Source organism: Chenopodium quinoa, unplaced genomic scaffold (assembly GCF_001683475.1).
Source record: "Chenopodium quinoa cultivar QQ74 unplaced genomic scaffold, ASM168347v1, whole genome shotgun sequence".
Taxonomy (NCBI): Eukaryota; Viridiplantae; Streptophyta; class Magnoliopsida; order Caryophyllales; family Amaranthaceae; genus Chenopodium; species Chenopodium quinoa.
The window spans coordinates 176,072-192,480 of record NW_018742244.1 but is presented as its reverse complement, the minus strand read 5'-3'; the positions used below and the strand labels follow the sequence as shown (position 1 = coordinate 192,480).

Here is a 16,409-nt window from a genome sequence, read left to right as displayed (position 1 = left end):
ATATCAAGGTATATAGTTATGTTTGCCAATCAACTTCGTTCTAGGACTATAAAATTCACTAAAATTCAATCATTTTAGGAAAATTAATTTGGGCCGGTAAGTAAAGACGAGTTTTTAAAAAATAAATTTTTTTCAATTTTTAGATAAATAAAAATCAGGTAAACAAAATGTATCCTAATATTATGATTTTTATGTTTCATTAATTAGTCACAAAATTTACAATAATGTGAAGGTAAAATATATTTTCAGGAGAAAGTTTCATCAACATGATCATTGTTATGAAACATTTTTACAAAATACCGAGTACATTTTGGGATAGATTTTCATAATTATTATTTTTTGTAAAGTATGAGTAGTTAATAAGAATGAAGTTCGGTAAATTTTCATTTAACCACTGACAATTATAATTGATGGAATTTAGTTTATATTAACACAAGCATTTCTTAAACATGTTTTGATCAATTAAATGATTAATCAATTTTAACAAACAAAATTGATAGTACTGGTATTAGAGTAATAATTAAAAAGGCCGTTTTAGATACGTAACCATCATAAATGAGGCGAAGAAAATGCAACCATGTAATATAACTCCTATCTAGTTATTTTGTAACAGTATGACAAGTACAATTAAAATCCTAGTTGGCAAGCAATATACTCACATCTTAATCAATTTTAGTGAACGGAGAAAAGATATTTCTGTGATCATAAAAGCTCTAAATATGGTAACAATTTACTAAGTACTAAAAGCTACCACAAGAAAGACAGACAAAGCAAAAGCTAAAATCTCCCACTTATGGCTGCTCCAATTACAGGGCAAAAATAAAAACACAATCTTTATTTTAAAATTAAAGATCATCTCAAAAAGTGATGAATTTTTAGAAGAAAAATTATTCAGATTTCTGCCCATCATTCAACAGCCTGTATTTTGCAAGAATAGTTTGAGAAAGAAATCAGTGAAAAATTCCAAGAAATTATTTGCTGGGTGTTAAATAATTCCAAACATTGCCCATGTTTACAACTTCCCATTTCATGTTATATTTCTTGATTACTTCTCTTGTATTATTTCTCCATTTTTCTTCATTTTCATTAGAAAGATCTTAGCTTTTTTAAGTTTCATTATGTGGGACTCTGAATCTGAGTCTCTTGGAGGTAGAGAGTATGGAAATGGAGCTCATGTTTCTGCCAAACATGGTGTTAAAACTGATGGCTTTGAGCAAAGAGGTCAATCATGGTATGTTTTTACTTGTACTTCCTTTCTCTGTTCTGGTTTAATTGTCGCGTTACTAGTTCAAATTACACTATCAGCGTGACTATTAAATCCAGACTGAGGGAATAATAATTCTTTCTTGTTGGTATTAGTCTCTCCGGCATAGTTTGAAGTAGTTTCTGACTTTTTCTTTTCAATTAATTTTGTAATTGAAGGTATGTTGCAACTGATGTTCCAAGTGATTTTCTGGTTCAAATTAGTGAAGTTAACTTTCACTTACACAAGGTAATTAATTGTTATATAGTGTTTATAATTTTATTTTTTATTTTTTTCTTTGGAATTGGTGTAAATAATTTCACATTGAATCATTGATTACTCATTTTCTTTCAATCAATTGTAAGAATTGTCTTTTCAAGTTTAGAAATTAGGCTGTTGCGTATAATAGTTTCAACTTCTAACCCCAACCACAAAATTGGTATTATTAGAGGATAAAACTATTCTATATTTTTGCTAATCTAATATATATATATAAAGGGGAGTTTTTCCCCGACTAGGATTTAATTAAATAAGAGATTATTTATTTCTTTTACAATTAAATAATTCAAATGACACGTAAGCAAAATTAGCAAATGAAATTTTAAAGTTTAAATTAATTAAATACAATATATTATCTTTTGATATTAGGAATTTTATCTAATATTCTAAAACTAATATAATAACAATTTTAATCACATAAATATGAAAAATAATTTTTTAAAAAAAATATTGACAAACCGTGCATCGCACGGGCTTCATCTAGTCAATCTATAATTAAATCCCTTTTTTTCAATTCTTTTTATGGCCAATTTTACTTTTTTTTTTTTTTTTTTTTTTTTTTGTTGTTGTTGTTGTTGTTGTTGTTGATATTTTGTAGATAATGATATATGTATCTCACATATGAGAATATGAGATGAGGGCCTATTAAGCGCATTATTATGTTATTGGACCATCCTGATCCGATTGGGAGGGGAGGGGAGGGGAGGGGCGGGGGAGACTTTTTTTCGAAAATTGTCCCCAAACCCTCCACTTATTTCCCGTCTAATTACTAGAGAATCTCGATCCTTCCAAGTAGTCATATTATTGTGAACCTTGTTGTTCCAACTTCCAACTGTACTTAATGTCTTGCACATGAATGTATAGATTAGATCATTGGACTGCATACATGCATCAGGTCCACCAGATCTGTCAAAAGAGAAGATTTAAGTTAAATGCTCTAGGTTTGATGGTCATATTTACCAATTCTCTTTAACTTATGAATTTGAATGCTTGATTGCTTTATTTTGTAGATTATGATTATGTTACACTAATAAACAAGGTCATAATCCCTTAACCTGCAGTACCCTTTAATTTCGCGGTGTGGGAGATTGAGTAGGATCATATATGACACCCATGAAGGAGATTTAAACAAGATAAACTTGGATGATCTCCCTGGTGGGCCGGATTCATTTGAGTTAGCAGCGAAATTCTGCTATGGAATCGCGGTTGATCTGACAGCAGGCAACATCTCAGGCCTAAGATGTGCTGCAGAGTATTTAGAAATGACAGAGGACCTAGAAGAAGGAAACCTCATATTCAAAACTGAAGCCTTCTTAAGCTATGTAGTTCTGTCATCTTGGAGAGACTCCATCATTGTGTTAAAGAGCTGTGAGAAGCTCTCGCCTTGGGCAGAAAACTTGCAGATTGTTCGTAGGTGTAGTGAGTCTATTGCTTGGAAGGCTTGTGCAAATCCCAAGGGCATAAGGTGGAACTACACAGGGAGACCTTCAAAGGTTTCAAGCCCCAGTTGGAATGATCTTAAGGACTCGAGTCCAAGTAGGGCGATTCAAGTGCCTCCTGATTGGTGGTTTGAGGATGTCTCAATCCTTAGGATTGATCATTTTGTTCGTGTGATAACAGCAATTAAGGTTAAGGGAATGAGGTTTGAGCTAATTGGTGCTTCGATTATGCAATATGCATCCAAATGGATACCGGGACTAATCAAGGATGGTGGTGGGGAAGCCATGTTGGATGATCTCAGCAATGGGAATATCAGCAGAGAGAGCAATGGCAGCAGCAGTGGCAGTGGATCCGGAAGCTGGAAAGGTGGGCTCCATTTGATAGTCGCGGGGAAGGAAGAGCCTGAAGCGATTAAAGCAAAAGATCAAAGAATGATCATAGAGAGCTTGATTAGTATAATTCCACCCCAAAAGGACAGTGTTTCCTGCAGCTTTCTACTGAGGCTTCTGAGGATGGCTAACAAGCTGAAGGTAGCTCCTGCTTTGGTCACCGAGCTTGAAAAGCGCGTTGGTATGCAGTTCGAGCAGGCAACCTTGTCAGACCTCCTTATACCATCTTACAGTAAAAGTGATACAACATATGATGTTGATTTAGTTCAAAGACTTTTGGAGCATTTCTTAGTGCAAGAACAGACTGAGTGTGTAAGCAGTCCTAACAGGTCATACATGGAAAAGAATATGTTTGAGGAGAGTCAAAGAGGGGGTGCATCCAGTGCTAAGATGAGAGTAGCAAGGCTCGTTGATAGTTACTTAACAGAGATTGCTCGCGATAGGAATCTCTCGCTTACCAAGTTCCATGTCCTTGCTGAGGCTCTTCCTGAATCTGCAAGAACTTGTGATGATGGTCTTTACAGAGCAATTGACTCCTATCTAAAGGTATTTCAATATTGATCTCCTTGTTCTGCTTAATTAGTCTATTTTTTTAATCTTGCAAATAAATTTGTCAGCTGATAATCATACTTCCTCCGTTTCTTTTTAGTTGCATCACTTTAAGTCCCATTAATATATTGTGTTTTGCTTCTTAAAATAAACAGGCACACCCTGCATTATCAGAACATGAAAGAAAGCGATTATGTAGAGTGATGGACTGCCAGAAGCTTTCGATTGATGCCTGCATGCACGCAGCACAAAATGAGAGGCTTCCCTTAAGGGTAGTGGTGCAAGTCCTCTTCTCAGAACAGGTTAAGATTAGCAACGCGATAGCCAACAACACCCTGAAAGACAACACTGCAGTAGAGTCCCAATTTCAGCCCATGGTCTCAACCCGAAAGACCCTTCTTGAGGGTACTCCTCAGTCGTTCCAAGAAGGGTGGTCATCAGCAAAGAAGGACATTAACACGCTCAAGTTTGAGCTGGAGACAGTGAAGTCTAAGTATGTAGAACTCCAGAACGATATGGAGACTTTACAAAGGCAGTTTGATAAGATAGTGGCTAAACCGAAACAACATTCTTCATCAGCATGGACTAGCGGGTGGAAGAAGCTAAGTAGACTTGCAAAGATGAATAATATGGATTCTCAGGATGATGGCTCTGATCAACCAGTAGCAGAACAAACCAGAAAAACGCCGAGAAGGTGGAGAAACTCCATTTCTTAAGCCTTGTGAAAAGTTTTTCCTTTTCTTTACAATAGTTTTTTTTTGTTCTTACCATGTCCATTATATTGAATTTGCCTTACTTTTTTTCTTTTCTATCATATATATTCAAAGAAGAGAGAATTAGCTGCCTTGTGAGTGAGTGTGTGTAAGTTTTTTTGTCTGTGTTTAGGGTGAATGAAATTGACTGCAGAAGTTTTCACTGGTTCAATTTCTTCAGATTATATTTCAGAATACAACTAAGATAAATAAGGACTTAATTACTTAAATAGCTGAATTTTATAAACAGTATGACATACTTCTTCCGTTTCATATTATCTGACCACTTAACAAACTCTTTTTATATCTGGCCATAAACGAATAGCTTTTCAAGACAAGCAACCACACATTTTCTTACAACTTCCTAGTTCCGAAATTGCTAAAACATCTAGCATCCATTGCATGCTGACCTATCCTGCTTCATGAAAGTCGAAAATCTTCATAATAGGGAAAAATTGACAACTCTTTGAAAAACAGGTGATTTTGTTCCCTTTTCTCCTTTCTCAGAAGAAAAAACCAAGGAAAAATACCAAATTGAAGTGGGTTCCATAATCAATAAACATATGTTTTTCTGTCTCAATTATTTTGAAAGTTCCCTTACGATGCATGACTTTTCTTATTCAATATTCATACACCAGACCAATTGGAACTTTGGCCTTACCTTAGTACATTACATGTGATTCGAGTATTACTGTCGTTTTTGCCTTCAGTTTTTTATCGTTTCGTTTGTAGTAAGGTAGGATCATAAAGTGCTCAAGAGTGAACACCATGGGGGCCTATTTTCCCTAGTATAACACAAATGGAACATGGCAGCTGCATCATTGGCTGCATATGGTGCATCATTGGGACGATTGTCAGAACTCAGAAGTGTGCCTTCATTTGAAATATAGTCCGGCTCGTTACCTATACGCTACTAACAGAGAACAAAATGTTGGTTGTAGATTAGTAGTTCAGAGTTTTCGTCCCTTGTTAATTGCCTAACTATTAACTAGTTCGGAAAACAGAATAGCTTCATTCTTGAGATAACAGAAACTTCATAGATCATCTTTTTATTACAATGTATGCTTTTTTCCTATGTTACTGATGTACTATTAACAGTCTGTCTTCCTGCAGCAAAAAATTCAGCACCAGAGTTACCACATTATTTTCAGATACTGTCGAAACCTCTTATAACTTTTATAAGGCAGTGTTTCTAGTAAAACTCACACCCTTTTTAAGTTAAGAGAGGATGTTTTCAATTGACCCTTAACCTGATGCGCGCACAAAACTAGAGAAAAAAAAAAAAAAAAAACACCCCGGATATGAATTGACTAGCATTGTTAAATTAACCGTCAAGTGTAATAAAACTCAACTATAAAACGCAACCTATTAGAGACAAATTGCAGTGCCCTGAAGAAACTATGTACATTGCATATTGAAAGAAATTACAATAATTAAAAACATACCATATGTAGTGTGCAATTATATGATAGACATAGAATCCAAAATAGTTCTATTTATGATGTGATATGACCAAATTAGAGGAAATACATTGGACATGAATTCAAGAGTTAAAGACCCTTGAAAATGAAAGATGATAATTTTTAGTGTACTGTTATTAAGACCTTTCACAAGTACTCCATATATAATTATCAACTGATAGAAAATTAACAACTTTTGGTAACTTGATTGATTATGATACAAAAAAAATTGACAATTCATATTCTAAAAAAGTTACCCATTATACAATATATTCTTAAGTGAAATCATGTTCTTTGTCTTTAAATGAAATTCATTAGTGAATAGGAGTTTTCAGTCTTTTGTCGTGATGCAAAACTACAAACTACTAGTATCATTGTATGTAATTATACTCTCTTTATTCATAAAATAGTGTCTTATAAATTTGTATTTGTAAGTTTAAATTAAAGTTTATGAAATTATATCATAAAAGGATATTAGGATGTGCAAAGTGATCATTTGAGCAAGGTCACACCATATTTCGAGGCTATTTGATTAGAAAATTCACTATTTATGAGACATAAAATATTCCTTTGTTGCGAGTAAATTGAACCGGAAGTAATACAAGAGAAATCACAATTATACGTTATTGAAATAGGGTGAAAATTACATAGCATAAATTATTAAATACTTGTGGATTGAGTTTGGGCCTTATTTTAGCTCACACCTTATCATATGGGCTTTATACAGGTGGGCCTTGTCTATCTTATTTTAGCCTATTGGCCCATAAAGTTTTCGTTGATTAATGGGCCCTAAACTTTTATTTTTCTAGGGGTATGGGCCTTGATCTTCTGCAATGTGAAAATATTGACTCATATTTAGTTATCCTTTTGCTCAATTATTCTCACTAATAGACCCCTTCAAGCTTTAATTTGTCTCAGCCGAAGCTTACCTGCTTTAGGCTTGGCTCAAGCTGAGTTTGACTATTATTTAAAGCTTGGAGTCAAGCCGAGCCGAGCCGGTCGCGACAATGAGCGTTCAACTTTTCTTGTAAAATTGCTATTTTCGTTTTTTTTTTTCAGCAATACATATTTTTGCCTTTTTGCCTTTTTGGAATACTACAGTTTTCTTATGGTTTGTTTAATCAATTTTGACAAATGCGAGAATATGATATTAAGTAGAGCTATCAAAAGTTGACCCGACTCGAAATACCGACTTAAATTCGATTATTAACCGACTCATCTGTACCCGAAAAAATGGTGATCCAAACCCGACTTGACCCGATCTGAAACAAATCCTAGACCAGAGTTGACCAGAGTATGTGAGACCCGAACTTGAACTGACTTGGAGATGACCCGACCCGAATATAACACGTAAATTATTGACCTGAACCGAACCCGACTTGAACCGAAATTAACCCAACCTTGTTTTAACCCGTCAAAACCCGAATTTAACCCGACTTGTTACTAACCTGACCCGTTCCTAACTCGACCCGAATTTAACCCAACCTATTACAAACCCGACCCGAAATCAACCCGACTTGTTATTGACCTGACCTAAATTCAACTCGACTTGTTATTGACCCGACCCGAATTTTACCAGACCGATTACTAATTCGACCCCAAAATTCAACCCGATCTGTTACTAACCAGACTCGAAATCAATACAACTTGTTATTGACCCAACCTAAATTCAACCCAAATTGTTCCTAACCCGATTTCAAATCACCGTAAATGCAATTTAGACCACCTTATTATTGTTGATCAAAGCATTTTGTCTAGGGAGACCAAGTCGGTCCAGGCCAGCAAAAGAAAGGAGCATCATCCTCAAATTTAAGAGTTAAATATATTATATATTTGTTTTATGGTCAAAGTAGATAATTATCTTCCTAAGTTATAAATTATAATTCACTAGTATATTGCCATATATATTATAGTCAAAGGAAATAATTAGCTTGATAAAAATTATAATTATCTATTTATAGTTTGTTGAACCCAAATATGACCTGACTTGGAAATGACCCGACCTGATTATAAACTGCAAATTATTGACTTGAACATAACCTGACTTGACTCCGAGAATGACCAGACTTGAAAATGACCCAACCTAATTATAAACCGCAAATTATTGACTTGAACTGAACCCGACCGAACCTGAGAAATACCCTAACCCGTTTTAACCCGAATTAAACCCGACCTATTGTTCACCCGACCGGAATGTAACCCGACCTGTTATTAACCCGACCCAAACCCGATAAGAAGTATGACCCGACGTGACACGACTAAAGCATGATCCAACCCAAACCTGACCCGCATAGGTTATAGAATTAATCTGAATTGACCCGACTCGAGTTCACTAGACCCACTCTTACCAACCCATTTACCCGTATTGACAACTCTACCTAAAACCTCAAAAATTTCTCAAAAACGTGGATATTAGCTTTCAATTTTGGAATTTTTTTACTTTTTTTCACCTGGAAATAAAATTGCCGAAATGTTTATCATGGTCCCTAATACCCTCCGGAAGTCCGATTGGGTGGGTGGAACCATCCACTTTGCCATTAAACGGTCAATTTACCGGTTTACATCTTGCACCGATTTCAGTAACTCAAGCTTACCACGAACATTTATGACAACATATAGTGGTCATATATGGATCCAAAAGGCATTATATGACATAGAGATGTATCCCCTAAAACCTCAATGCTTTTCGACACGGGTCCCGAAACATTCGAAATTTCTCAAAAAGCGTGAATATTAGCCTTTAATTTTGGAATTTTTTTACTTTTTTTTCGCCCGGATATAAAAATTGCCAAAATGTTTACCATAGTACCAAATACCCTCCGGGAGTCTAATTGGATGGGTGGAACCATCCAATTTGCCTTTAAACGACCAATTTACTATTTTACAACTTACACCGATTTCATTAATTCAAGCCTACCATGAACATTTATGAAAACAAATAATGATCATATATGGTTCCAAACGACATTATATGACCCCGAGATCTATTCCTTAGAATTTAAAGACTTTTCGACACCGGGACCCGAAGACTCCAAAAATTCTCAAAAAGCGTGGATATAGCCTTCAAATTTTGAATTTTTTGACTTTTTCGCCCGTAAATAAAATTGCCGAAATTTTTACCATGGTCTCTAATATCCTCCAGGATTCCAATTGGGTGGGTGGAACCATCCAATTTGCCTTTAAACGGCCAATTTACTGGTTTACAACTTGCACCGATTTCATTAACTCAAGCCTACCACGAACATTTATGACAACATATAATAATCTATAGTTCCAAACAGCATTATATGACCCCGAGATTTATCCCCTAAAATCTAAAGGCTTTTCAACACCAGGCCCCGAAACATCCAAAATTTCTCAAAAAGCGTGGATATAAGCCTTTAATTTTGGATTTTCTTTTACTTTTCTATGCCCGAAAATAAAAATTGCCGAAATGTTTATCATGGTCCCTAATACCCTCTGGGAGTCCAATTGTGTGGGTAGAACCATCCTATTCACCTTTAAACGACCAATTGAACGGTTTAGAACTTGCACCGATTAAATTAACTCAAGCCTACTAAGAATATTTATGACAACATATAATGATCATATATGGTTCCAAACAATATTCTATGACCCAGAGATGTATCCCCTTCAATCTCAAAACTTTTCGACACCGGGACACGAAACATTCCAAATTTCTCAAAAAGCATGGATAATTAGCCTCCAATTTTGGAATTTTTTTGACTTTTTTTCGCCCAAAAATAAAAATTGCCGAAATGTTTAACGTGGTCCCTAATAAACTCCGGGAGTCCAATTAGGCGGGTGGAACCATCCAATTTGCCTTTAAACGACCAATTTACCGGTTTACTACTTGCACCGATTAAATTAACTCAAGCCTACTACGAACATTTATGACAACTTATAATGATCATATATGGTTCCAAACAACATTCTATGACCCCAAGATGTATCTCCTTCAATCTCAAAACTTTTCGACACCGAGCCTTGAAACATCCCAAATTTCTCAAAAATCATGGATATTAGCCTTCAATTTTGGAATTTTTTGACTTTTTTCGCCCAAAAATAAAAGTTGCCGAAATGTTTACCATTGTCCCTAATACCCTCCGGGATTCCAATTGGATGGTTGGAGCCATCCAATTTGCCTTTAAGCGACCAATTTACCGGTTTACAACTTGCACCAATTTCATTAACTCGAGCCTACCACGAACATTTATAACAACAAATAATGACCATATATGGTTCCAAACAGCATTATATGACCCAAAGATATATCCCATAGAATTTCAAAACTTTTCGACACCGAACATCGAAACCTCTAAAAATTTCTCCAAAAGTGTGGATATTATCCTTCAATTTTGGAATTTTATGACTTTTTTTGCCCGAAAATAAAAATTGCCAAAATATGTACCAGGCCATGGTCCCTAATACCCTCTTGGAGTCAAATTGATTGGGTGCAACCATCCAATTTGCCTTCAAACGACCAATTTACCGATTTACAACTTGCACCGATTTCATTAAATCAAGCCTACCACGAACATTTATGACAACATATAATAATCATATATGGTTCCAAACGGAATCATATGACTTCGAGATGTATCCCCTAAAATCTTAAGCCTTCTCGACACCGGGTCCCGAAACCTCCAAAATTTCTCAAAAATCGTGGATAATTAATCTTCAATTTTGGAATTTTTTTTTTAATTTTTTTCGCCCGGAAATAAAAATTGCCGAAATGTTTACCACGGTCTCTAATACCCCCTGGGAGTCCAATTGGGTGGGTGGAACCATCCAATTTTCCTTTAAACGACCAATTTACAGGTTTATAACTTGCACCGATTTTATTAACTAAAGCCTAGCTACCACGAACATTCATGACGATATATAATGATCATATATGATTCCAAATGACATTATATGACCCCGAGATGTATTCCCTGGAATTTCAAGACTTTTTGACACTAGGTCCCGAAGATTCCAAATTTCTCAAAAAGTAATGATATTCACCTTCAATTTTTGAATCTTTTGACTTTTTTTCTCCCGTAAATAAAAATTATCGAAATGTTTACCATGATCCATAATACCATCTCGGAGTCCAATTGGGTAGGTGGAACCGTCCAATTTGTCTCTAAACGACCAATTTACTGATTTACAACTTGCAATGATTTCATTAATTTAAGCCTAGCACGAATATTTATGACATCATATAATGATCATATATGGTTCCAAACGGCATTATATGACCCGAGATTTATCCCTTCAAATCTTAAGGCTTTTCAACACCGGGCCCCGAAACCTCCAAAATTTCTCAAAAAGCGTGGATATTAGTCTTCAATTTTGGAATTTTTTGTCTTTTTTGCTCGGAAATAAAAATTGCCAAAATGTTTACCATGGTCCCTAATACTCTTCGGGAGTCCAATTGGCTGGGTGGAATCATCCAATTTGTCTTTAAACGTCCAATTTACCGGTTAACAATTTGCACCTATTTCATTAAATCAAGCCTACCACGAACATTTATAACAACATATAATGGTCATATATGGTTCCAAACGGCATTACATGACCATGAGATGTATCCCCTAAAATCTCAAGGATTTTCGACACCAGGCCTCAAAACCTCAAAACTTTCTTAAAAAGCGTGGATATTAGTCTTAAATTTTTGAATTTTTGACTTATTTTTCGCCTTTAAATGAAATTGCCGAAATTTTTATCATGGTCCCTAAGCTAATACCCTCCAGAAGTCTAATTAGGTGAGTGGAACCATCCAATTTGCCTATAAATGACGAATTTACCGGGTTACAACTTGCACTGATTTCATTAACTCAAGTCTACCATGAACATTTATGACAACATATAATGATCATTTATGGTTTAAAAAGTACTATATGACGCCAAGATGTATCCCCAAAAATCTCAAAGCTTTTCGACAACGGGCCCCGAAACCTCAAAAATTTTCTCAAAAAGCGTGGACATAAGCCTTCAATTTTGGAATTTTTTGACTTTTTTTGTTCGGATATTGCCGAAATGTTTACCATGGTCCCTAATACCCTTTAGGAGTCCAATTGGGTGGGTGGAACCATCCAATTTGCCTTTAAAAGACCAATTTACCGATTTACAACTTGCACCGATGTCATTAATTCAAGCCTACCACAAATATTTATGACAACAAATAGTGATCATATATGGTTCCAAACGACATTATATGACCCCGAGATGTATTGTCTAGAATCTCAAAGCTTTTCGATAACGTGCCCCAAAACCTCCGAAATTTCTCAAAAAGCGCCTTTAATTTTGGAATTTTTTGAATTTTTTTCACCCGAAAATAAAAATTGCCGGAATGTTTACCATGGTCCCTAATACCCTTAGGGAGTCCAATTGGGTGGGTGGAACAATCCAATTTGCCTTTAAACAGCCTATTTGCCGGTTTATAACTTGCACCGATTTCATTAACTCAAACCTACCACGAACATTAATGACAACAAATAATGATCATATATGGTTCCAAACGACATTAAATGACCCCAAGATTTATCCCCTAGAATTTTAAGTTTTTTCGACACCGGGTCCTGAATCCTCCAAAAATTCTCAAAAAAGTGGATATTAACCTTCAATTTTGAAATTTTATGACTTTTTTTTCGCCTGAAAATAAAAATTTCCGAAATGTTTACTATGGTCCCTAATACCGTCTAGGAGTCCCATTGGGTGGGTGGAACCATCCAATTTTCTTTAAACGACCAATTTACCAGTTTACAACTTGCACCGATTTCATTAATTCAAGCATACCACGAACATTTATGACACCAAATAATTATTAATGATCATATATGGTTCTAAACGGCATTATATGACCCTGAGATGTATTTCATAGAATTTCAAGACTTTTCGTCACCTGGCCCCAAAATCTCCAAAATTTCTCAAAAAGCGTGGATATTAGCCTTTAACTTATGAATTTTTTGTTTTTTGTTCGCCCGGAAATAAAAATTGCAGAAATGTTTACCATGGTCCCTAATACCCTCCGGAAGTCCAATTGGGTTTGTGGAACCATTCGATTTACTTTTAAACGACCAATTTACCGGTTTACAACTTGCACTGATTTACCGGTACACAATGGCCAATTTAATTAACTTGCACCGAACCCGACTTGAAATGAAATTGACCCAAACCCGTTTTAACCCGTCAAAACCTAAATTTAACTCGACTTGTTACTAACCTGACCTGAATTCAACCCGACCCGTTCCTAACCCAACCTGTTACAAACCTGACCCAAAATCAACCCGACTTGTTATTGACCTGACCCAAATTCAACCCGAATTGTTATTGACCCGATCCGAATTTTACCTTACCTATTACTTACCCAGCCCAAAAATTCAACCCGATCTGTTACTAACTCGACTTGTTATTGACTCGACCTAAATTCAACCTAAATTGTTCCTGACCTGATTTCAAATCACCTTAAATGTAGTTTGGACCACCTTATTATTGTTGATTAAAGCATTCTGTCTTGGGAGACTAATTAAGTCGGTCCAGGCCAGCAAAAGAAAGGAGCATCATCCTCAAATTAAGAGTTAAATATATAGTATATCTTCCTAAACTATAGACTATAGTGCCTAGTATATTGCCATATATATTATAGCCAAAGGAAATAATTAGCTTGATAAAAATGATAATTATCTATTTATAGTTAGTTGAACCCAAATATGACCTGATTTGGAAATGACCCGACCTAATTTTAACCTGCAAATTATTGACTTGAACATAACCGGACTTGATACCGAGAATGACCCGATTTGATAATGACCTAACCTAATTATAACCCGCAAATTATTTACGTGAACCGAACCCGACTTGAACCCGAGAATGACCCACGTGAAAATGACTCGACCTGATTATAATCTGCAAAATATTGACTTGAACCGAACCCGACTCAAACTTGAGAATGACTCGACCTGATTCTAACCCGCAAATTATTGACTTGAACCGAACCCGACTCGAACCCGAAAATTACCCTAACCCGTTTTAACCCGTGAAAACCCAAATTAAACCCGACCTACTGTTCACCCGACCCGAATGTAACCCGACATGTTATTAACCCTACCTAAACCCGACCCAAACCCGATAAGAAGTATGACCCGACTCAAGTATGACCCGACTCAAGCATGACCCGACCCACATAGGTTATGGAATTAAACTGAATTGACCCAACCCGAGTTTATCCGACCCACTCTTACCCGATCCAAACCTGACGCATTTACCTAAATTTACAGCTCTAATATTAAGGGCTTGTATCTAAAGAAAATAGGATTACATTTAGCATTGCTTTTTCGCAATATAACGCACATGCTCAAAATCATTACAACTAATTAGTCACCTATATAATTGAATAAACCATTTCATTTTAATGATCCCTCTCATTCAAAAATATCTACAACATTTTGATTATTAATTAATTTGATTATGCATTAACTTTAAGCACGTTTTCTTAAAACATACATAAAAGATTAATTTTTTGTTTCAAAAAAATTATTATGTTTGTGTGTATTATATTGTTGGATCATTTCTTTTTAACAAATACGAGTATTAATTTTATATTCGTATGCTTTGAAATACACATTGCATAGGTTTATGTACGTAATTTTACATTAACATTCCAAAACATATGGAATATTATAAAACCAACATTATTCTATTATAGCTAAATAAAATCCCTGGCTATTTTTAATTCTACCTTTATAAAGAGTACATCATATAATTTCTCAAAAAAAAAAAAAAAAGTCATATAATTTATCTAAGATTTAGGAATAAATAAAAACTAGAATATGATTTTGATCAACAAAATATTATTCCCGAAATCAGAAAAAAGCAAAGAAATAAAGAAAAAGAGGAAAATAAAAAGGGTGACTATTTCCCTTTTAAGCAGGAGCCTCTCTTTATGAAAAGCTAATGGAAGAAACTATTTAAACTTGTTAATCATGAACAGAAACAACATCATTCTAGCATTAACTCTAATTTAATTGAAGGCTTTAAAAGTAACCTTATCAAAATTAAAAATAAAACTGAAATTTATTTCTTTTTCAAAAATGCAGTGACTTAAAAAGTGAGTTATACTTTTTGGTAAATTGCGATCACGCGAAATCTTTGGCACTTATTGGCACCACATCAAACTCATTTTTTTTGTAACTTTATAAAATTTTCTTCAGTAGTCCACAAAAGACAGCCTAAAAAAGGGTGAAAAGATTACTCATTCAAGTGAGTTGTATCTTGTATGACGCATATAATTATATTTTTAACTTGTACTAAGTCCAAATTATAGACAATTTAACATCATATTAGGTAAATTCAAGATCTATCTTAATCATTTTCACATTACAAAGGATTTAACATGGAATTAGTCATGCATGGAAGAGCTATTTGTTAAATATCTACCTAATTCGTACACACCATATATTCCTTATTAGTGCAACAATGCAAGTAAAAGTGGTTAAATTGATTGATCGTAAATGACCTGATTTATACCTGATACTATACACAAATCTAGATATGTGACGTTGATTGGAAGCTGAAACCATGTGGTCCATACCAACTCGAATTGATCACTATTTGAAATTGATTATGGCTTTAATTAAACAGTTTATCATAAAAATTTAATAGACGTTATACTCAAAATTGACCCAAATCCATCTAAATGACACACCACTTGAATGCAATCTAAATGAAATTATCTTAATCTAACAGACTTATTTTTAGTACATGTCTACATTATTAGATAATAGAGGTCTTAAAAGATTAACAAGACGTACATTAACCTCCATCTATAAACACTGAAAACACATCTAGTCAAAAAATACATGCAATTATTGTTATGTTGTATTAAACATGTATGTAATTGATTCCAAAATCAATATTGAAAATCAATAGATTTCATTATTCATCCCAAAAATATCTAGTTTCATATGCATTTCTGTCATTCACTTCCTAGGTCAAATTATAGATATAGTAGCTAAGTTATAAAAGTAGATGATTAGATCCATGAGAAAAGAAGCAGCCAATGAAAAAAAGACTAAAATACCCTAATCATTGACTTGAAGAAAAACCATAAGAAGCAAGGCCAGGTGGGTGCACAAAATTATAAATAAGCCACCGCCATGAATGTAACCATAATTTCATTTTGTATTCTTATAATATAAAAAAGTATGTAACCCCACATTTTAGCCAACAATTCTCAATTACAAATCTATTATGATCTTTATTGGGTCCCAAAAATCCCTCATCCAAATAGCAAGGAGACAGCCTCTTCTGG

General features: G+C 34.7%; 1 protein-coding gene across 1 annotated transcript; it reads left to right on the top strand.

The window, feature by feature from the left end:
• The first annotated feature begins 700 nt into the window (after positions 1-700).
• On the top strand, positions 701-4,824 carry LOC110738086 (root phototropism protein 3-like). Its single transcript, XM_021918459.1, has 4 exons — positions 701-1,231; positions 1,423-1,492; positions 2,584-3,897; positions 4,056-4,824. Exons 1-4 carry the CDS (start codon positions 1,119-1,121, stop codon positions 4,614-4,616), a joined length of 2,058 nt encoding a protein of 685 aa, XP_021774151.1. The 5' UTR covers positions 701-1,118; the 3' UTR covers positions 4,617-4,824.
• Positions 4,825-16,409: the final 11,585 nt, after the last annotated feature.